The sequence below is a fragment of the Chironomus tepperi genome, unplaced genomic scaffold, assembly GCF_022539635.2.
Source record: "Chironomus tepperi strain 1889 unplaced genomic scaffold, CSIRO-AGI_Ctep_v1 contig_89, whole genome shotgun sequence".
NCBI classification, from domain to species: Eukaryota; Metazoa; Arthropoda; class Insecta; order Diptera; family Chironomidae; genus Chironomus; species Chironomus tepperi.
In genome coordinates, this window is record NW_027226211.1 from 1607471 (window position 1) to 1630622 (window position 23152).

The following is a 23152-nucleotide window of genomic DNA, read 5'->3' on the forward strand; positions in this document are numbered from 1 at the left end:
TAATTAGCACTCCAAACAGATTCAGTTCTATAATTAAAAAAAGAGATAATAAGAAAAAAAAGAAAAAAGGATGTTTTTAGCATATTTATATATAAAAATTAAACTGAAGAAGACAATGGGAAGACAATTACAATTGCTTAGAAGTTAATTTACACATTTTTTTAATAATTTGGTTAGAGAGAGTATTTTTGTTAATAAAAGATAAGTTAATATAATTAATAAAATATAGAAATAGAAATACAATTAAAGGTGGAATAAAGGATAATCTGTATGAGAAATTGTAACTTGTTAACTGAGGTAAGCTTTAAGGGGTCTTAAACTAGGGTTAGCAGGTGCGTATTTAGAACCCCTCGCTCCACCCTGTCGGTTGGGTGCCTTTGGAATGGACCCGTCCCTGTCCTTTTGTTGCCAAAATCGAGTCGACACTTAAATCTGCCCATCTTCCATTGAACCTTATGACTGGTTTGTCTGCATAGTACAAATTGGCTAATAAATCAAAAATCAGTCACCAGGCCGACAAAACTCTGACTTAATGTCGGATTCGGTTCAAATCCGACAACATGCAAACTCCCAGACCTCTTAGTTCCCAGAATTTGGATCGATTAACCGAGTGCTATTCAGAGTGCATTATAACCTCAAATATAATTTGCTCTAATTCTTCTAAATTCAAATTATTACAAATTCACATTCTACAGAGCCTTGTACTGTAAAATACAAACTCATTAAAATTTTTCAATTATTCTACATAATTACCCTCAAGGATTCGTGCAAATTTTATTTAAATCTTGATTAAAGGTTAAGCATTTAGAAAAAAAACTGTCAAATCAATCACTTGGTAACGTGGGAAAAGCTTTAAAAATTTACATAATGCCTTTCGAGACATTAAGTCACGAGAAATCATTATAATCTCCAATTTTCATGTCTCGCAGAAAATGTCAAATATATTTTTCTATGAGCTTTGTTAGTGTCATGAACATTAAATGAAATGCACGAAATATTATCAGTAGCTTATAATGATTTGTAAGGATTACAATTTAATTCTTTAAGAAATGGAAGAAATCTGAATTTTTGGTTCGTTAAGCTTCTGATTGAGGATAAAGTAAGGATTTTCGAGATTGAGACTTTGAGGAAATCTTTTTAGTTCCAGTTTTGGTTCTGATATCGGTTACGGTCTTGGTTCCGATATCGGTTCCGGTCTTGGTTCCGATATCGGTTCCGGTCTTGGTTCCGGTCTTGGTTTCGATATCGGTTCTGATATCGGTTCCAGGCTTGGTTCCGATATTGGTCCTGATCTTGATTCCGCTATCGGTTCCGATATCAGTTCCGCTCTTGGTTTCGATATTGATTCTGGTTTCGAAAATTCGTCAAAACCGAGACTTCGGGAAGCCTTAGAAAAAGACAAGTTGCCCTCCCAGAACTGTCTAGACATTATATGACACTGAAGTCCCTCGACTCTTTGTTTATGTTCTAGAGTATACTTTCGAATTAGCTTTTCAAACCCGTTATAGGACATAAAAGTTCAAATTCTTAACCTACAATATTTCTCTACAGATTATCCCCATACATAAAAATAATTATTAATCAATAATTAAAAAGGTTCATATTTTTTTTTTGGTTATTCAGCGAAATGATAATAAAAAGATGATTAGTATTTACCATTGCATAAAAACCTGTAAAACCAATATACTGAAAATAATTAATTAATAAATAAAACATAAATGATTAACAAATGATGTTATTATAATGAAAGAAAATCATAATTTACAATCAGAATAATTTAAATACTTTATTATAGAATCATAAACATAAAATTATACATTTTCATACTTTCTCATCCATGTATGCATTTCAGTTTTATGTTTTTAAATATATGCTTTTTTTTTTGATCCAAAAATAATTTATACCAACGGATAAAAAAATAATGGTTTTTTAATTAATACAAGAAAGAAATATGAAAATTTTTTTTGCTTTTTTTTTAATGGTAGGAATAATGTTGCAATTAGTAAATAATTTATGTAGGATTCTTTTAGAAAAGAAAAAATATAATTAAATAAATAAATAAATGAAAAATATTGCATTATTTAAATAAAAATAAAAAAAAATTCGATTTTGAATGAAAATTAAAAAAAATGTTGGAGAATATACTATTTTTTTAGTTATTTTATCCAACTAATACATTATACTACATCAAATTACATCAAGTGTATTATTATTATTAGTATTTTAATCATAATTATCCTTTTTTTTATATCAAATCTTTCAAAAAAGTACACAAGAAGAAAAAAAGGGGAGTAAAACTATAAAAGCAATAAGCTTTCATTTGCACAAAGCAATTAATCCTTATAAAAAATGAAGAAAAAAAAGAAAAAAATTTGTAATCAAAATAATAAAATCAAGGTGTGATTAAATGTATATTCACGAGTCACACGAGCACAAATAGCCTTTTTTTTATACAAAAAAATGATTGCAATGATATTGTTGTTTATAGCAAGTGTGTTAAGTGCTCGTGGTAACGAATAGTTAAAGTATAAAAATTTATAGTACGGAAAACACACCCCAAAAATATCTATATGTATAAAATTCAGTAGATTGCTTTAATTTTTAAAATTGCCGTGATTTTGGTATCGCACCTTAATTTTTTTCTTTTTATCGTGTGTAGACTTCCTTGTGGTAAATTTGACAAGTTTCCTGTACGGTTATTTGGTTTCTTTTAGTTTCTAATTTTATTCTGAGGTATAAAATGGGTCGATGGATTGAATCATCGATAAGAGGTTTTTTGGTGAGATTTACTTGCACACACTTTGCTTTTATGTTGCCTGTAATGTTTTCTGGACATTTGTCTTAGTGAGGCAAATTTAATTCAAAAAACATCTGGTATAGGCTGAATTTACCACATTTTATGATATAAGGTGCCTTTGTGTCTGGTATTTTAATAATTTAAGTGGCTATCTGAAGTACATATTGAGATTGTAAGTGCTTTATTCTTAGTAAGACCCCTTTATCCATCAGACGGTGAGTATACCCACCTAGATGAGCGTGTTCATGAGTGTAATCAATCAATATAATTGAGTGTTCTCAATTTTGATATCTCCAGTCGAGTCGACCCCAATCGATTTTCATACCAAATTCAAGTTGACTACAAGCTCTGCAATTTTGTGGGCATACTCAAAAGCATGTTACTTGTCTGCTCGGGTTAAGTGCACCTCTTGGGTACTTCAGGGATCCTGGGTACTTCTGGGTTAAGTGGTACCTCTTGGGAGGTACTCCTAGCCCTCTAGGAAGGTATTCTTCGGATCAACATTAAGTATAAACCCTCCAGAACCCACTTAAATGTTTCCAAATTCTTTACGACAATTTTAAAAATTACAACAATCCAAAAATACTAGCAATAAGTAGCAGTATCATAAAAATGAAGAAAAAAAATTTCGTTTAATATTAGACAATAATTATAAGAATAAGATAAATACACACGAGTTTGAAAAGCAATTAAAAAAAATTTTGAAAAAGAAAAACTAAAACTTTTTTTTTTTTGGTAGAACGTTTTTCCTTAACTGCTACTTCTCATTTTTTACTCATATTAAATATTTGTAAATCTTATAAAACATGATTTTTTTTTTATTTTGTTGCGTGTGATTTTTTTTTCTTTCTAAAAAAGAATTTTTTTTTTCTTTTAAAAAGGACATTTAGTAATGGATTTTCTTTGCTATTTTTTTGTTTGAGAGAATCTTCTTTTTTCATGATATTTTTTTTTGTTTATTTATAGATATTATTAATTATTATAGTGGCGTAATGTAATGTGTATATATAATTATAAAGTAGTATGGAAAGAGATTTTTCATTTACAAATAAAGATTTTTTCTCTCCAATTTCTCGTGTTTTTTCTTCTTTTCATATTTAAAAAATTCTTTTTTATTTCAATTTACTTCTGCGAATTGAACTTTATTTTTGGTTTTGTCGAATGAAAATATTCTTAGCTCATATAAGTGTAAAAAATATCTTTTTTTCATATTTTTTTTTCTTCTTTTTTACAAGAAGCGATTGAAGATGTTTTTCTTTGAGTTTTAATTTCATTAAAAAGAGGCTTTTCATGTTTTCTTCATTTTGTCAGGTCATTTAAGACCTGTTTCTTATTTGAATGACAAGTGTTGGACAACATAATTGATTTTGTATGTTTTTGGAAAACTTTTTGGATAAAACATGAATTTGTTTTTAAGTATGGATGTTTATTTTGATAGAGCGGAGGCGGTAAATTGCTCGGAATGCTCTGTATTGCGTGGGATCTTGTCTCAGAATACTGTAATTTAATTTGAGCAGTATTTTTGTACTAGTCTGAGTTGGTAATTTATCTTAATTTATAGAATTTGCTGAATTGATAGCACAATTTGCAGACTAGACTAATTTTAGCATTATTTAACCCAAAATCAATTAAGAATGAGAAATTTAGCAAGATCTTTCATTATTTTACCAACTTTCTAACCAAATTGTTAGAAAATATGCTAAAGTATTGATTCAGGTCTTGTTTGTTTGTCCAAACTACATCATCAAACTTAACTCAGACTACGAAAGCCGCTTAATCGATCAGATATCCGAGACTAAGCCCGTTTGACTCGTGCATGGGCCGGATTAAAAACCGAATCCAAAAATCAGCGTCACACCAACCTTGGACCGAATTTTTGATCAATTAACGGATTTTTAGTATTTCAATAACCCATTTGTTAATGAAATTAACCTCAAAAATTTAAGATAAAAAGAAATTTTCTTCAGATTGTTTTGATAGAAAAAGACAGAGAGAAGTAAATAAATATAAAAGAAAAAATATAAAATAATAAAGCGATTCATCAAAGTGATGGGATATAAAATAATAATAAAACTAATTTAATGATATTAAATAAAAATCAAAAAAAAATTTGATCATAAAAATAACGAAAACTCATAAAATAAGATAAATTTTCATCGCTGATTTTTCTTCTACTAAGGAAGAATTTCATCTTTTTTTTTCCTTCTAAAAATAATAATAAAAAAATGTGAAAAAATAAACCAAAGAAATGAAAATGAAAATAAAAAATTAAAAAAAAAAAATTCATCGGTCTACTGATGTTGTTAGATACAAAAAAAATCATATATATATTTATATAGTGTGGATGAAAATCTATAACTGTTAAATAAAAAAAAAATATTTATGACAGATAATAAATAAACTATTGCAATAGAAGCAGCAAGAAAATTAGCACAAAATATAAATTTGTCATTGAATAATATTTACTGATTCCTCTTGCATGTGTCGCAGATATATCATGTTGTTGAAGTTGCACGAAAAATGATGTTTTTTTTTTGAATCTTTTTCTTTTCATAAATTAAAAAAGAGTTTTGGTTGTTTTATTTTGTGATGATTGAAAAATCATAAGCTTTTAGATTTCGTAGATGAAAATAGCTCGTTCCATCCATCTGTGAATTCTTTTCCCTTATTTAAATTGCACATTAATACTTTAGACTAGATTTCTTTTTTCACTTTTTTGTTATTTGTATGTATGTAATACATTTTCATCACTTAGATCATCTGTTTAATGATGTCGTCTCTTTAAATATTACTTTTTATCATAGGATGTATGCAAGTAAACCATTCCTGTATATTCTGTATTATCAGACACATATAGGGGTTCATTCATGTTTACTCACTGTGTAAAAAATAATGAGTTACGTTTCTTTGTTGTTATTGTGATGTATTTTTTTCATTTTTTTTTTGTTAAGTAAAGTAAATGTGTAAACCAAATCAGGTTGTGACACATGTTCCTTATATATTCTTTTTACATACATATTTAATTATGTACGTAATTGTGAATTTTTGTATAATATGCGTTAGCCTCATATATCACGGCGAAATAAATTAAATTGTAATTTAAACATGAAAAAAAAAAATTATTCTATCCTTATAGCATTCTGCCTTATAGCATATTATGATTGAATAATAAATTATTATGCATTTATCAATAACATTTAATTTTCGGAGATCTTTTTTTGATGTTAAAAATCCTCGAAAACAAAATGAAAGAATTTAAATTTAATTTTTTTATAAAACGAAATGAATTTTTAGTTGCAGTTTTTTTGTATTTCTTTCATTATATGAAATTGAGATCATTTTGTTTCATTCAGTGAGTGTGTGTGTGTATGTGTGTAATAAATTCATATCGAAAAGAATTAGTAATGGAAAAAATTGTCGTGATGCAATAAAAATAGTCAATTAATGAATAAAATTTATTGCATAACGACAAATTTTTGCATCGTATGCTATTTTTTATTAAATAATTTTTAATTTTAATTGGAATGCGCTTCTAAGGTTTTTTTTTATTATTTTTTTTTTTGTTTTCATGCTTTGTCTATCTCTATAACGCAATCATTTAATATCTTGCTCCAACTGACTAAATGTAGAGCATAACATTTAAATAATATTATTATTTATTAATATTATCATAAAATTTTTTATATTTATATGGCTTGCACTGCAAAATGTCATTGGTTTCAGTTTCTTTAGTTTACTTTTTCAACATTTTATTTTTTTTGGGATTTTTAGAGGTTTTTTTCTTTTTCTTTAAAAGAAAAAAAAAACTTGGTTTTCTCAATCTACAGCATCGATTTTAATACCCATTTGGTTATCATCATTAAATTAATAATATCATTAAAATTCATCCTAATCACTTAATGGAATAGTTTAAGTATTTTAAATTTCTTCGTCATTGCAATTTTTTTTTCTCATCATTTTCTTTTAAGTTTTTGTGAAAATTTGAAATAAAAGTTAAGATTGCTAAGGGTGCTTTTTTGGAGGTTATGTTGATTGTGGGTAGACTCGTGTAGGTTTCTAAAACAAACCACAACGTCTACTCCAAAAGAACCCATCGAAAAAAAGAACTGAGAGTAGGAGTGGAGGGGGGTTGTATGAAAAAAGAGTTTTTCAAGATTCACTAGAATTTTTTATATAATAAAATTAAAATTATTATGTAGGTACGGATATTCGATAAATTGTAAATAAATAGTTTTCACTTTTTTTTTTAGTTTGTTTTTTGCCTCATAATAAATACACAAAAAAAAAATTATCATAATTAATTATAAAATAATTCTAAAAAAATTTATAGCATTAAATCTACAATTTTGACTAGACTTTCATTTTTCTTTATCCTTATTTAACATAGCTTTTCATATTCGAATATTTTTTCCTCTTTTGTATACACGAGCACATGGTCGTGCTTATGTAAATTCATCATGTAGATGTTGTCGTAGGGTGGGCTTAAATCAGTTATTTTTTATCCAATTCACTATTGATTCTAGTTTAATATCATCATTCTCTTTTCTAATAATAAGCCATGTAACTCTACATAATTATGATTTTTTAAAAAATTTTATAATATGAGATAGTAAAAATTTTCAATTAGCTCTACCACAAAGTAAAACAGAAAAGGGAGAATTTTAAATAATTTTTTTATGGAATTTGTTGGTGGATTTTTTTTCATACTTTTTTGTTTAATAAAAGGAGAAATATCAAGTATGCATATATATACAATAAGTGAGAGAAGAAAGGAATAAAAAGAAAAACATAAAAAAAATCAATATCATTTTCCACAATCAGTGTCTGGAACGCTTTGAATGCTTAGTTGTTGATTTTTACTTCTAGCTATATATTCATACTGTGTTATTAAAAGGAATCTGGTATGAGCAAATAAATCATAAATGGTTTTTTTTTCATTCTATTCGTGTTACATATAAAATTTTTTGTTTAGATTAAGTTTCTTTCCTTTCCTATTGCATGAAATGAGCGAATAAATCTAACGAAGTAAAAAATAATTTTTCACAAAAAAATTTTTCACGACTTTACGCGGTCGTCACGATTCATAATAAGTTTTCATTCTATATAAACTTGTATTACATTTTGTACAAAACCGGCATTGAATTTTGATTGTGTGTGTTTGGCAAGAAAGCAAGTTGAAAAAGTTTTTTTCAGAGTCTCATGTCTCTATGTAGACTTAAAATTGCTATGTGTATAATATATAATTTTAATTTATTTTTTCATATCTTGTTTTTATTTTTCTGTATATTAAGGGTTGAATGAATTGAATGAAGTCGAGAACAAAGAGAAGAGTGGTGTATAGAAAGGAAAATCAACCCCTAGATGTATAATTTTCAAAAATACAAAAAATTTTTTTTTTCGACTTCTCTTTTGTATTCTTTTTCACTGCTCGACAGGCGCACAAACACTGTGAGACATACGTGAAATATTAGTTATGTATGTGTTGAGTTCCATTGCGAAAAATTGGGTATCTAGGAAAAGGTCAATGATCCTTGTTCCAATCTCTCTGTCTGTTACATTTACAATGCTGCTACACAAAATTCTTACTTTATGCGCCGCTTTATTCTTCCCTTTTTTTCGTTTCTAACCACACACACACACATCCTCTTTCTCTTTCATTCATTCTTACTTATTCCTGTGCACAGCGAGTTGTTTTTATGCTTTTGCATTTTTACTGATTTTAATCATTTTTGTTAGTACAATACATATATGTATCGTACATTACACAATATAAAAACCTGATTTATGCTCTTTTGCCCATGTTAATATTCACTTCCATTCAATTCTGATTAAATTTATATATATTTACTAGCATATATAATTCTTAAAAATGTATGTGATACTGCATATGATACTCTTATAATGATTCTTTTTTTTTTCTTATTTCCTTTCCTCTATTCAATACTTTTGCGTTCCATTTCTCTACGATATATGACAAAAAAATTTTCTCCTTTTTTCATTATCTATGTTAAGCATGATTATGCCTTTTACTACTTCTTTACTATATCTTATCAAAAGAAAAAAATTAAATTAATTTAATATGACTTTAGACGAGATATAAATAAAGGAAATAATGTGGTATGAAGCCAGACAACTGCACATTCATTACATCCATAAAAAGAAGAAATAAGTGAAAAAAATATAAATTATATATATTGTATTAGGCTTCACACAATCTACATAATATAATTTTTTTTTGTCTGTAATTCATCTTTTTTTTTTTTTTTTTTTTTTCATGAAACGATTTTCAATTAAATCGTTCATGTCTCACTCATTAGCATTATAGCTATAACTTATGTGTTATTATCATGCATATATATGCATGTCACACTACAATAGATTCAATCTTCCCTTTTATGTTTATTAGCTTAAACTTTTTTTTTTTAAATATGTAATTTTTTAAAAAATTTCTTTCAATTTTTTATGTGTGAGTGTGAAGAATTCAATTTTGTAACTGACTGTGAAATGAAACAAAAGAAAAATAAGAAAAATAAATCAATTAAAATAATTGTAAATTTGTCAGAGACTATATCAAAATCAAAAGAATAATAAATATATATCCTAGTACCTTTATGCTTTTTTTTCATTCATAAATACTGCTAATTTTACAAACGTTTTACGTTTTAAAATTTGTTGTCTTATTTGATAGACAGCATCTCTACATGTCTCTGTATTTACATATATATTTATGCTTCTAATGCTTTTGTATATTCACTTAAATTTTTTATAAAATTATTATTAATATTAAAATATAGTTTAAAAATTAAATAGAAATTTGAGATTTACTTAGTTTTGTTTGTCTTGAAGCTGACTTGTAACACTCGATTTCCAAGTGTGTATCCATTTAGCGCTCTTATGGCCAACATTGCTTCCTCATAATTTGTCATTGTAACAAAACCGTAGCCTTTGCACTGGCTCGTTGCATTATCTTTAATTATCTTAACATTTGTCACTGCACCGAAGGGCTTTATTTATGGACATTTTTTTTATTTTTTTGATTAGTAAATAGGAAAAATAAAAAAAAAATTAAAAATGAATAAATTAGGAAAAGAAAATTTTCATCCCACAACAAAAAAAACAGGCATGGAAAAATTTATAAATGGCCGCCTGTTATAGCTTCCATTTATAAAATTTTCCACATGCTTCCTTTTTTGAAGGGATGCTAGCGATAGTCAACATAAAGAAGAAAATTAGACATTTTTTTGAGAAAATTATAAGCAAAAATGATAAATTGTGTGAGAAAAATTACCCCAAATAGCTGCCATAATGCATTATCCTCTGTTTCGGGTGCGAGATTATAGACAAAAATGGACCAGCCACCGCCTGTCGCAATAGAACTTGTAATTGTACCATTTGTTGCTGGTAACATTGCCAATGCTGGATCCATAGCCAATGGATCGCCAGCCATCGGTGAAAATCTTGCCAATCCCTTATTTATTGGATGATGAATGGCTCCCAATCGTCTAGTTATTTGTGGATTTAAAAATGCCGGTATTATTGGTGTGGGACTTTGCTTGTTTTGACCCGGTGTATTTGAGAATTTCACCACAATTGGTTCAGTCAGATTTTTGGGTGTAGTGCCATTTAATGCTGAAATTGCTCTCTCGGCTTGCTTTCGTTGGTCATAACGAATAAATCCAATGCCCTTTAACTTATCATTTCCCTCTTGTGTCAATACACGTGATGTAATTATTTCGCCGTACGGTCTGAAAATTTCTTCAAGTTCCTCTTGTGTGATTGTTTTTGGTAAGCCAGAGATGTATAAATTTGCACCCTTAATCGACTCAGAACTGGGTCTTGCAAATGAGACTTTAATGACCTTATTTTGTAAGCGTAAACCATTAAGAACATTAACGGCTTGCTCAGCGTCTTGTGTACGTCGATAGTTAACGAAACCATATCCGAGTGATTGGCCACGTATTGAGTTTGGATTTAAAGGATTTGGTGGGAAGGGTATATTATTTTTGTCGCGTACTAATTTAACACTTTCAACCTCGCCAACACTTGAGAATAGGCTTTTAATTTCCTCCTCGGTCATGGTTTGCGGGAGGTAATTAACAATGAGATTCGTACGATTCTCATTTGTAAGCATACTTTTAGATACCTTAGCATCTCCATTTTGACTACAATTTGAGTCGTCGGTTTGCATTGCTGTGTCTCCTGTCATTGTAACTAACACTTTAAAAATTTTATTATATTTTTTTTTTACTTTTACTTGTGATTCCGTTTACTGAGTAGATGCACTACACTGAGATTTATTGATTTTTTTATTACGCCTTTCTTTCAGAACTTTATGCACGGATGAGAATTTTTTTTATTGTAAAAAATGCGTAAAATGTTACTTTTAAGCGTAATACCGTTTAATTTAATTTTTCACTCACAAAAAAATTTGTTCAGAATTTTTATAATTTTTTTTTTCACTTATTCTTCTCAATTGAATTTTATTGATCAAATAGGAAAAAAGTAAGTAAGTAAGCTTTAGCTTTCTTTACTTGTAAGAGGGCGTGTGTGTGATTGTGTTAGAAAAAATTTTTTTTTATTAGGCAAATTTTTTAATTTTAGTTATTTTGAGCACAATTAACCATATTGCACTGTACTCCAACTTTTATTAATAATTTAAGCAGTTAGCAACACTTTTCACTAATTTTTACTACTAAAATAATAATAAAATCGGTAGAATTAAATAAAGTTGAGTAGCTCAAAATATTGATTTTTCTTTAGAGTTACCGCAATTGAAATGAATATTGCCAGAATGGATTTGCATCATGTTTTAGTTTTTGTAGACTTTTGGTTTATTGTAGAGAAATTCTTTTTTTTGTATATTAGTGACGCAAAAGTAGGGGTTGTTGTCGTCAAAAGCTTTATATGCTGTGTGCTGTGCTGTGATCGAGTTAGAAATTTGATTTTTCCCCTTTTTTTACAATGAAATTATTCATAAAAATCCCTCCTGGCACGTCCTGATACCCTTCTGTAACTCGTAATAAATTCAAAATGAAAGAATATTTTTGTATTTTTGCTGCTTGATCTTTATTATAATAAAATAACAGAATTAATGCATTGAACTTTGCCATATAATATAGATAATATTATATGACTTCATTTTTTTTTGTCATTCACAAGGAAAATATTCGAAAAATTTCTCAATACAACAATCTTATCTCTTGATTGATAATTAAATAGTAATTATTTCATCAAAAATTAATAATTTTTTTTTTCTTTCCAATCTTTGACAACATCAAAAAAGTTTTTTTTTTTTAATTTTCCTTCTATTTATAATAATAAAAGTCATATTTTTTTCCATACATCTTTTCATCATATGATTGACATTAGAAATTTAAAAATTCTTTTTTTTCTAACACAGGGAATAGTTAAAAAGTTTGGGGGTTAAATCTTCTATTGGTTTTTGAGGGACTCAAGACTCAAATTTTTAAAAATTTTTGAATTTTTTTTAAACTTTTTGTAACTTTTGATAACATAAAAATTTTGATAGTTTTGAATTTTTGTAATTTTTCTTCAATTTTTTTGATACAATCTGAGTTGATTTTCTGAGGTCAAGTGAATTTTCAAGTTCTTTACTAGCTGTAGCTGGTTTTAGCAATACACCTGACTAAGGTTTTAACCAGAACCAGAAGTCGACTTGGATTTTGTATGGAGTCGAGTCGACTTAAATTGGACTTTTCTTATTTTTTTTTTTTGGATCCAAGCTTGAAAGTCGATTCAAATTTTGCATAGAAAAGTCGACTCAAATCTACTTGACTCCCTAGCAAAATCATCCAAGTCAACTTCGAGCTCTGGTTAAAATTAGTAAATATAATAAGAAGTACCTTGCACTATCTAGCTTAGTCCTTGATTGTGTTGATCTATCAGAAAAAGTATAATTTCGAATAACCAGATCCTGAGTGGGACTCGAACCCACGTCCTCGATTTCCAAACTCATGCTTCTACCATTGAGCTATCGAGGGGTTCTTTGTCTATATGACAAATTGTCATATATAAATTTCATATTTTCTGTATTCTTCTTATTACTGTACTCTCACATAATTCATGTGATAATGAGATAGGCGTTAATAGACCATTACAGGAATCCCATTCGAACAGCTTGAGTCTTTCACCAAACGATGACTAACTCAACAAATGAATAAATCATTCTTTTCTCAAATTTCAACTCTTCATGCAATTAAATGGAATGTTTACTTATTAATAACATTTAAAATTTCATAATTCTTGAGATTTTTTTTATAAATCTCTATAAATTATCTGAGTCTTGAGTTTATTTGGAAACACAGGAATATTATAATAAATCAAATTACGTCTTCTTTTTCATATTTTTATCTATAAGACGTACTTTCTCCGTTCCTAATGGTAACCAGGTATAATCCATGTTATGAATAGAGGGGGAGTCCCTACATACTAAAGGAATGGATTTTTCATAAATTAGGGGTTAATGTAAATATTGCAAATTTTTTACCCCAAAAATTTTCTCTTTTTTCCTGTCCAAAATTCTAATCAATAGAAGATTTCAACCATCCATATAAAATGTCATGATTTCATTATTCATATTCACACTGCAGCATGAAAATTACAGTTTTTTAAAAAAATCTCTTTAAATAAATTGAATAATTATGTTTCTATTAAAATAAACATTTGTTCATTCCGTTATTATCTACTCGCATCTGTTTTTATATAGTTTTTTAAATAAATTTGCATATTTCGAAAAGCACACATTTTGGACGGTATTGACTAAAATTAAACTTCATTAAAAAATGCCACACTTTTTTTGTTACTATTATTAAACAGCTGGTTTGACATGATATGATATAAATACTTGCATATCAGCCACACTTGCTGACGCATGGTAAATATAATTTAAAAAATGTGTGTGTGACACTTGAGTGAATAGTAACAAGAATGGTCAACATAATCATGTTTGGCTAAGGTTACTAGTGGTATATGCTGCAGTGTGAATATTAATAATTTGATTTAATCTTGGGCCAAATGCATTGAAAATTTGAATTTGTAATTTTTTTGAATAAAATGCAATTTTTAATATTTTTTCAAATTTAAATATTAATATTTTCATGAATTTAAAAAAAAAAAAATTTGAATTTAAATTTTTTAATTTTTCAAAAAATTTTGCAATTTTTAAAAATTTTCAATTAAATGAATTTTTTGTAAAAAAAAAAATTTAAAATTTCGGAAAATATTAAAAATCTTAAAATTTAAAAAGTTAGTTTTTTTTACAAACTTAAAATTTTCAAATATCAAATTTTTAAAAATTTTAGATCTTTAGATTTGAAATTTTAAAAAGTAAATTTCAAATTTTTTTTTAAGTTTAAATTTTTTAAATTTAAATTCTTTTTTAAATTCTTTAAATTTAAATTTTCAAATTCTTGTAAATTTTAATTTTTTAAATTTCATTTTCTAAAAATATTCTTTAAAATTCTAATCTTCAATGCATTTGACCCAAAAAAGAGTTTAAAATTCTTTATAAAATTTGTTTGTGAAAAAAATAAAATTTAAAATTTTTGGCATAGCTTTTTTGTCACTAAAATTTATATATTCTTTGTGTAGACAAAGTAGAGTAAAAGTAGAGAGAAGAATTTAAATTTTAAAATAAAAAGATTGGCATTGACAGATTTTTTTTAAAAAAATTAGGATTTTGTCTACAAAATTGATTTTCTTATATCATTTTCTCATCCATTTCCACCTCATAAAATTATCCATTGCGATAGCATTTGGATTGTTTTCAATAATATTTTATCATATAATGGCACTAAATTTAATTACAATTAATATTACAATAGTAAATTATTGATAAAAATACATATGACCTTCTCATAAAGATATAAAGTTTACTCTCTGTTTTTTTTTTTTTTTTCAATAAGACAAATATCAATAATGTGTAGATAAAATACTATTTAAGATAAAATATTTTTTTTTTCAAATAGAGAAAGAGAAATATATTCGATATTTCATCATAATTCAATTCCAATTACCGGAGAATAAAATTGCATTTTTTTTAAATCTTGTCTTTAGTTCTACTATTTTTTTGTCAATATTCAATATAGTTTCTTCATCATTCGAATAAGGTAGAAAAGTTTCATTTTTTTTTGTTTAAATTTTTATCAATGGTTCATCATATGATGCCTACCTAACTAGAAATCCATTACAAAAATATTCATTGAATCTCAGTTATGTCCTTTCTCAGCACCTCGTCGTCTTCGGCGTGCTAATTCGCTAAGTTGAACAGGTCCAACGCCTATACCCAATGCTTGAGGTGAATTAATAGCCCGAAATGTTGCATTTACAGCTCCTTTTATTTCAGTTATGTCTTTTGATGTAGGTTTTAGCATTGACATATGATGCGCTTGATGGACTGTTACTTGATGATGCATTCTAGCTTCATCGAATGCAAGCGCTTGTCTAACAGTCCATGGATGTCGAAGGATTTGAGCCGCCGTTGGACGCTTCGATGGTACAATGTGCATCATATGTCTGATTAGTTCTTTAGCGTCCATTGATATTGACATCCAACGCTAAAAAATAATGAGAATTATTAAATATGTTTGTTGTCCACTTGAGGGTCATCCATAAGTGACGTCTATTGAAAAGTAGACGTTACTTATTGATGACCCTAAAGTCAATTCTTACGCCATTCTCCAAATCAATTTGTCCACTACCAATTCTCTTTAAAATTGTCTCAGGTTCATCATTAGGTGTACTGGCAAACGGTGTACGTCCACTAAGCGTTATGTATAATAATACACCCAATGACCATATATCACAAAGTTGATCATATCCTTGCCGTTTTAATACTTCAGGAGCAACAAAATTTGCCGTATAACATGGGGTCATTAAAAGTCCATTATCAGCGCGCAATTGCTTTGCAAAGCCTAAATCACAAAGTTTTAAAGACTCGGGCGTGTGATTGATGGAAGCATATAAAAGATTTGATGGCTTTAAATCTCTGTGAAATTTAATATGTTATATAAAAATTAAGGTAAATGTAAATTTATTCCAAATTACCTGTGAACCACGCCATGATCATGCAAGTATGAAAGTGCCGACACAGTACTTTTAAGAACTGCCGCTGACTCTTGTTCACTAAATTGTATAGTTAAAATTCGATCAAGCAATTCGCCGCCTAAAATTACAAAAAAAATGTTGTTAAACAGGAAAACAATAATGATTATCAAATATGTTGGAAATACCTTTTAAATATTCCATAACTAAGTACACAGAACGTGATGAAGGATCCTCAAAGACTCGATATAATGTAACAATATTTGGATGAGTGCCATATCTGAGCAGTATATCAACCTATAAAATATATAATAAAAAGAGAAAGTCTCAAGGGCAATAAATGAAATAATTTGATTATCATACAGTACCTCTTCTCGACAATCGTGTCGTGATTTATCAATTATTTTAACAGCATATTGTTTCTTTGTCGTCTTATGTTCACAAAGTCTACACACCGAAAATGTACCACGGCCAAGCACTTCCTTAAGTTGATACTCATCGGTAATGGAATGTGGTTGTACATTTGGAATTTCATAAGATTGGAATGACGATTGTCGCTCATTATTATTCAATGCAATTGCCTGTCCTGTTTCATCATCCAGCAGACATGGTGCAACAAATGAAAAACCACGAAATATTTCGTGTGCACTCGCTGATACGGGTACACTCGGTGAATCACGTGGATCGCGACTAGTATAATCAGAGTCAAAGTAGAAGGTATCATCAGCTCGTGCAACAGATGGTATGAACGGTGCACGAACTTTCTTAGCTAGCAATGCATCCCAATCAATAGTTGCAAAAAATTCATGACGTTTGATATCTTCAATTCCATTCGGTCCAGCACCAAGACGATTTTGAGGATTTCTCTTAAATAATGCCCGCAAAAGTGATTGGGCTTCAGGCGATAGATTTTCTGGCATACCTAATTTAGTTTTTAAAATTTGATTCATTGTATCCTGACGATTTGTACCATGGAAGGGTAAGTTGCCAGTAAGCATTTCATACTAAAGGAGATATGGACATTAGAAAGGAGTTGTAAGGATGTTGCATATGTGCTTACCATTAAAACACCAAAACTCCACCAATCAGCAGCAAAAGTATGACCTTTTCTATTTACAACTTCAGGTGCCATATATCTGAAGGTTAAACGAATTTTAATTAAAATTTTTAAGCAAACAAGATAAGATAAATCAACATACTCAACAGTGCCACAAAAACTATACGTCTTTGAATCACCAAGAGGAATTTTTGATAATCCAAAATCGGTTAATGCAATATGTCCATCGGCATCAAGTAAAATCTGTGTAAAAATTAATTGTTTAATCAACTGCATATGAGTATAAAAATTGTCAATCTTACATTCTCCGGTTTCAGGTCTCTATAGATTATTCCAAGTGAATGAAGATGATTCATAGCAAGTGCAAGCTCAGCTAAATAAAATTTAACATCTTCCTCAGTAAACATGACTTCCTTGCTTAATCTTGTGAATAAATCACCACCACGTAGGAAGTCAAGTATAAGATAAAGTTTACCAGGTGTTTGAAAGGCATAATGGAGCTTAACAATAAAGGAATGACCAACGGCAATATCAGCTAATATATTTCTCTCATTTGTTGATCTCATCCTATCTTTGACCTTTAATGTTGCCTTTTTTAATACTTTCATTGCATATAATGTACCGGAATCAGGACCAATAACCTTACGTACCAAAAATACTTTACCAAAACTACCTTCACCCAATACTTTAAGCAATTCAAATTGCGACGGTGTCGCCTTTTCATGACCATCTTTAACAAGATCCTTTAATTCAAATATTATATCATCGGATTTCATCTCAACATCATCTGAGTCATCATCATTTCCAGATATTTGTAATTTTTCCATTGTATTATTATTATTATTATTAATATTGATAGTATTTTGTGGATATTTAATGACTGATCCATCGTCAACGACCATCTCTAATTCTTGTAATTGTTGAGACGAACTCTAAAAGTAAAATGTTTGACGATTGACATTGATATAGTAAAAAAGCATCGTTATCATCTGTTTTACAAAAACTTCATGTGTGTTCATTAACATACAGTTAAAAATTTTTTATATATATTTTATATAAATATTGATAAAAAAAAAGAAATCGGAAGACAAAGAGAGAGATAAAAATAGAAACAGAAACAAAAAAAAAAGAGAGAGAAAAAAAGAACATTTTTTGGTGTGGAAAGAGAGAAGAGAATTGAATTAAAAAACACGGATCTGCAAAAACAAATTAAGTTTATTTAAAGTCTACATGCTAATTAATAAACAGAATTCTTTTCAATTACATTTAAAAACTCTTCTGATGTTCATTCAAAGACACAACGAGTGGAAGTGGAGGAAATAAATTTAAAATTTTTTTACATCATAGGGAGGTGCATGACTGGCATGGGGGGGATCGAGAATAAATCTTTTTGACGCATTTTCCACTGAATTTATGGGTGTTGTATTAAAAGTTTGTCTATTTGTAAAATTGATCAACAGTTAATCAATTTAATTGGTAAACTTTTTTTTTGTTTCTCTTTCGGGTACTGAATTGTGTAATTTGTTTGTTTATGGAAGGCAGTGTGGAGTGAACTGTGTGATGAGGTACATTGTAATGTTTTGGAGTGTGTTGATAAATTTTTCATCCCAAAAATGTTCAAAATAGTCCTGTTTTTTACAGTTATCTTATAAAATTGAGAAGTTCAAATCATTCTACATGATTCTTAGAATTAATTACGATAGCATCTAGCATTTAACCACTCTAAAGTCATTGGAAAGGATCCCAAATATCGCACATCAGTTAATCAATCGAAAACCTGATCAAAGGCCAGAGTGACATTGGCTTGGTGTCAGATTCGGATAAAATTCGGCATCATTAGCTCCAGCGTGACATGGCATGATGCCGACTTTGAATTGGGTCTAGCTAGAATCACCTTGACTTACATGGTACCGAATTCAAACCGAATCTGGTTAAAATCAAGCCGATTTGCCGGTTGTCGGATTTAAACCAAGTTTGGCACCAAATCAGAGTCGGTGAGGCTTGGTAAAGAATTTTGGATCCTTTGATCCAATTTGATGATTTGATTTTGAATCAACTGACTTGTGGTATTCGTGGACTGTGAAATATGAAGCCTAATATAAGTTTGAATGAAAATAAGGACCTTAAAGTTGAATTTTGAATAATAAACCTCAAATCTGAAATCTTTGAGAAGACTTTGCCATTTAGAGCATATCCTAAGCTTTCACTCATATTGAAAAGTGCTGCCGATATTCCCGAATGACACAAAAGTCCATTAAATAACAATTTACAAGCCTCATTAAGTTCAAACTCCACTGAGACTCTTTAAGGATTCCATTTGAATTCTTTCGCCGCTTTAGTATCTCACTTGGGATTATATTCAGCAGTGCTTACAACAAGTTAAGCATCCCCTTGTATGCATACACAAAAAAATTATTAATTTCCTCATGAATTTTAATCAAGTCAACTAAAGTTTTCAAGTCCTAAGGGCGGGAAACAAAGCTAATTGAAGAGTTTTTTATATTCTTGTTAATCATAAGAACATCATTGAAGCAATCAAGGATTATTCAGAGCCAAAAATTTCTAAGAAAAAAGTAATCTTGTTGATAAGACTTAAGGATTACAACGACTGCTTAATGAACTTTTGGATATAATCCAATGAAAAAATATTTTTTGAATGATTTTTGTATAAAAAATCAACAAAAATTTTGAAGCACTTTGAACTTCACATAAATTAATAAATTTTACCTTTAAGACAACACTTAATTTCGGACAAAGAAGATTCATTATGTGAATCATGTCGTGAACACTTGATACTGAATTATATCACATGTTATTATCTTAGAGAACCAAGTCAGCAAATATAAAAGTTTCAACCTTTTTGCGATAAAAAAATCCTTATTTGCATATGCAAATATTTGGACAATTTTCAGATGTGTAAACATTATTCGCTCATACTTAACATTCACAGCTTTAAAACATGAACAAGAATTTAGTGAAATTATGAATGAAATCACGGATATACAATTTAGATTCTGTGATTTTTTTGAGAATGTGGCAGTTAAGTCATAAATTTGATTTGAGTAGATTTAGACATGACATTTGAAAAAGTGAGGATTTTTAGGATTTTGAGCAGATATTACATTTGGAATCGGGAATTGATCAACTGCAGAGCTAGCTTGAAGCGACAACTACATCAAGTCATGTATCACAATTGATCTGTACATCCAACGAAGTGAGTATGTAAATAAGCAGATTTAAGTAAATCTGGGATGAGTTTTTTAAGAGGAATATGTTTATTTTTAGATATTGATTTGCATCTCGATCAGTTTTATAGGAATGGGGAATTGTGACAGATTCATGTGAAATTAAATTCAGTTTATTTTTATTGGCAGGAAATTGTTTTCGACAAAATTGACATTATTTAAGAGCTCAATTTAATAATCCTATTAATCAGGATTTTGCACACATTTTGGGAAATTCGCCAGGTTCTGTTTTATTTATTCGGGTTTTCAGAAGCTTGGGTAGTGACAAGTAAATATAGATTGAGACAGAGATCGAGACCGAGACAGAGACTTAGACCGAGACCGAAGCAAAGACCGGGACCAATACTGTAAGCATCAAACAAATTTTCCAGAATGTGGCCGTCTCAAATTCGAGTTTTTCGACATTAGATTATCGAAAAATTTGAACATTTCGAACTCAACTTATTTTTAAAATACAAATTTCCGTTACGGTCAAAAAAATTTGAATATCAACAACAAAAAATATTTTTTTGAAAAAAATTAACGGTCGTTTTTGAGAAAGCCATCGTCTGTCCCTTACTTTCTAAGAATAATAAAATATGTTCTGGAAGCTATGATGCTATGAAGAAGTTCTGTGTGGAAGTAAAAGGTTGATATTCTAAATTTCAAAATTGAACATGTAAACAATTCTCTAGAATCGAAACTTACGTCAATGTTGGATTAAGGAATGCGTCAGGAAAATGAAGAGTAATACAGGGAAAAATAGAAGCTAGAGCAACAAGATTATTTTCAGAATGTAATGTTGATAGAACTGACATGAATGTGTCATGTTATGCCAATTAAAGATTGAAATGAAAGCCTCAGTTTTGTCGGAATAGAAATTTGAAAATTGAATTTCTTGATCCTAGATTGTCAATAGTTAGCAATGGAGTCAGGTGGAAGGCGTTTTGTAGAAACCTAGGCTCCACATCAGAGCATGGTTCAAGTAAGTCAGTGAATAATTGTCAGCAGACATTATGAAATTTAATACTAGTTACCAAGAAGGTATGCGATGTAGTAATGGCCGAAAATCACGTCTTAAATCCGTGTGACTCTGCATTCAGGCCAGATTCTATGAAATCCGATCTCAGCCTAAAGTCAAGTCGCTTTGAAGCTGAATTTTCACTTGTTTCTATGCTTTGTGTTTTCTAGACTATGTATATGTACAAAAAAGATCATTCTGGACGATAGTATGGACAAAAACACAATAATAATAAACCAAAGCACACGCAGTTGTCAGCATAGAATACAGTAGAACTCCAAAATCTTAAGGACAATTCAATCCACAATCTCTCACAATTTCATCAACATTCCCAAATCAATAATATTGAATTAATAATTTCAATACCCAGTTAATCTTAATTCAATATGCAAAAATGAAAAAATCCCCCGATTATCTAAACACGAGAACTGCTTACACAAACAAATGTGTTAACCCGGATTTTCAGATCAAAGTGAATAATTTCAATGGAAAATGCGTTATAATTCAAAAGAATCTTAACGTATGCTTAAAAAAAATTTGTGTATCTACAGCCAAAAAGGAACATGATAGACATTAATTGATGATTATGAGATAGAAAATTTAATTTTTATTTTTTTTATATAAAAATATATAATACACATGCCAAAAAACGGAATAAGAGGAAGATATTCATAAATTATAGGAGGAGATACAGAGTAGAAAGAGCTGCAAGGACTCAATTATTGAATGTCGTCATTTTTTTGATGTCAATAATAAGAAAAAAAAGAATTAAATTAGTTTGAAGATCTAAAGGTTTTCTATGAGTGTTGGATCTAAGACAGAGACAGAGTTAGAGAAGAGAGAGTTACGAGAGAAGTAAAGGATTAACATTTTTTTTTTCAAGTATTACTTCAAAAAAAACTTGATTTTTTTTTATTATTTGCAAAAATGAATAAAATAAAAGAATTATTAAAAAAATGTAGCTAATAATAAAAATATCAATATGTTTATCTCCTTACAAATGAATAGTCATCAGAATCACTGATTGCAAATGCTTGCAAAATGAGAGAAAAGACATAGGCAAAGACAATTAATTTGTTGTAAAAAAAATTAAATAAATATTGTATTGATTTTTTGTTTTATATAAAGACATTAACATAATAATGACTTATTTGTTGTTGTCCTAGCATGGTAATTAATGTATGGGCAATTGCATGGAAATTTTTTTTTTATATAAATTGGGTGGAACTGTCTAATCGGATGTAATTTAACAATCTTTTTTTTTTATATATTTCGCTTATGTAAATAACATTATAAAATCTCAAAAAACAGCTAATTGGATTTTAATTGGATTAAAAAGTTGAAAAAAATTTTTCACATTTTTTTTTTGCATTTTCATCATCATAAATGTCATCATCAGAAGTGAATTTTAAACTTAAGAACAACAAGTTAATTTTTTTTTTGGAGGATGGAGAAAAAGAGAGGAAAAAAAATGATTTTTTTTTTTTTTGTAAAATTATTTCCTACCGCGACTTCTTGTTTTGAGGGCCATATATTTAAATCCTTTCTAGCTAATGGCATTTTACAAACAGTATATTTAATTTTTATTTAATTTTTAATCATATAACACATCTCTAAACCACTTTAAATTGCACAAATTATGACAAGCGATGAATCTTTTCAAATTTTTTTTTTACCACCTCAAATTGAAGAAAACTTTACACTGTTAAAAATTTTATGCTAGATTTTTTTAGAATCTACACTGCAAGAAATTTTTATTGTAATGTTTTTTTGGATTTTTTAACTTCAAATTTAACCAGAAATTCTAATTTTAATGATTATTAGAATTTTAAAAATCATTTAAATTTTTAATATTTTCAACTTTTTAAAATTATTGAATAGATTTTTTAACTTTTTTTTAAATTCCCGCCAAAGGCTATTTGTTGTTTTTATACACAGAGAAAAAACACTCATGGAAATAATTTGAGTGCATTAAAATTTGTTCGTAGGTG

At 28.6% G+C, this 23152-nt stretch overlaps 2 protein-coding genes and 1 long non-coding RNA gene across 6 annotated transcripts; 1 reads left to right on the forward strand and 2 right to left on the reverse strand.

Annotated features, from left to right (window-relative positions):
• Positions 1–3119: 3119 nt before the first annotated feature.
• LOC139086819 (protein elav-like) lies at positions 3120–11561 on the reverse strand. Of its 2 annotated transcripts, none has more exons than XM_070635426.1 (3): positions 10086–11561; positions 9623–9801; positions 3120–9294 (listed from the first exon to the last, which is right to left on the reverse strand). In XM_070635426.1, exons 1-3 carry the CDS (start codon positions 11001–11003, stop codon positions 9279–9281), a joined length of 1113 nt encoding a protein of 370 aa, XP_070491527.1. In that variant the 5' UTR covers positions 11004–11561; the 3' UTR covers positions 3120–9278. The 2 variants fall into 2 exon arrangements, with proteins under 2 accessions (XP_070491527.1, XP_070491526.1); XM_070635425.1 differs by lacking the exon at positions 3120–9294 and adding an exon at positions 9388–9550.
• A 2758-nt stretch (positions 11562–14319) lies between these two features.
• S6kII (Ribosomal protein S6 kinase II) lies at positions 14320–22850 on the reverse strand. Of its 3 annotated transcripts, none has more exons than XM_070635429.1 (9): positions 22668–22850; positions 17219–17848; positions 17059–17159; positions 16920–16995; positions 16228–16863; positions 16048–16156; positions 15863–15980; positions 15488–15803; positions 14320–15372 (listed from the first exon to the last, which is right to left on the reverse strand). In XM_070635429.1, the coding sequence occupies exons 1-9, from the start codon at positions 22719–22721 to the stop codon at positions 15025–15027; spliced, it is 2388 nt and encodes a 795-aa protein (XP_070491530.1). In that variant the 5' UTR covers positions 22722–22850; the 3' UTR covers positions 14320–15024. The 3 variants fall into 3 exon arrangements, with proteins under 3 accessions (XP_070491530.1, XP_070491532.1, XP_070491531.1); XM_070635431.1 differs by having other exon boundaries at positions 17219–17919; positions 22668–22796; XM_070635430.1 differs by lacking the exon at positions 22668–22850 and adding an exon at positions 19644–22064.
• On the forward strand, positions 18123–22518 carry LOC139086824 (uncharacterized). Its single transcript, XR_011544070.1, has 3 exons — positions 18123–18481; positions 18558–20134; positions 20202–22518. It is a non-coding gene; the product is annotated as an uncharacterized lncRNA (long non-coding RNA).
• Positions 22851–23152: the final 302 nt, after the last annotated feature.

Coding starts and splice junctions, on each gene's coding strand:
- LOC139086819 (XM_070635425.1), bottom strand. CDS start 11,003: ATGACAGGAGACACAGCAATGCAAACCGACGACTCAAATTGTAGTCAA. Junction 9,802..10,085: donor CATTATGGCAGCTATTTGGG/GTAATTTTTCTC, acceptor CCATAAATAAAG/CCCTTCGGTGCAGTGACAAA. Junction 9,551..9,622: donor TTCAAGACAAACAAAACTAA/GTAAATCTCAAA, acceptor AAAAAATTTAAG/TGAATATACAAAAGCATTAG.
- S6kII (XM_070635429.1), bottom strand. CDS start 22,721: ATGCCATTAGCTAGAAAGGATTTAAATATATGGCCCTCAAAACAAGAA. Junction 17,160..17,218: donor GAGACCTGAAACCGGAGAAT/GTAAGATTGACA, acceptor ATTTTTACACAG/ATTTTACTTGATGCCGATGG. Junction 15,804..15,862: donor GATCATGGCGTGGTTCACAG/GTAATTTGGAAT, acceptor TAAATTTCACAG/AGATTTAAAGCCATCAAATC.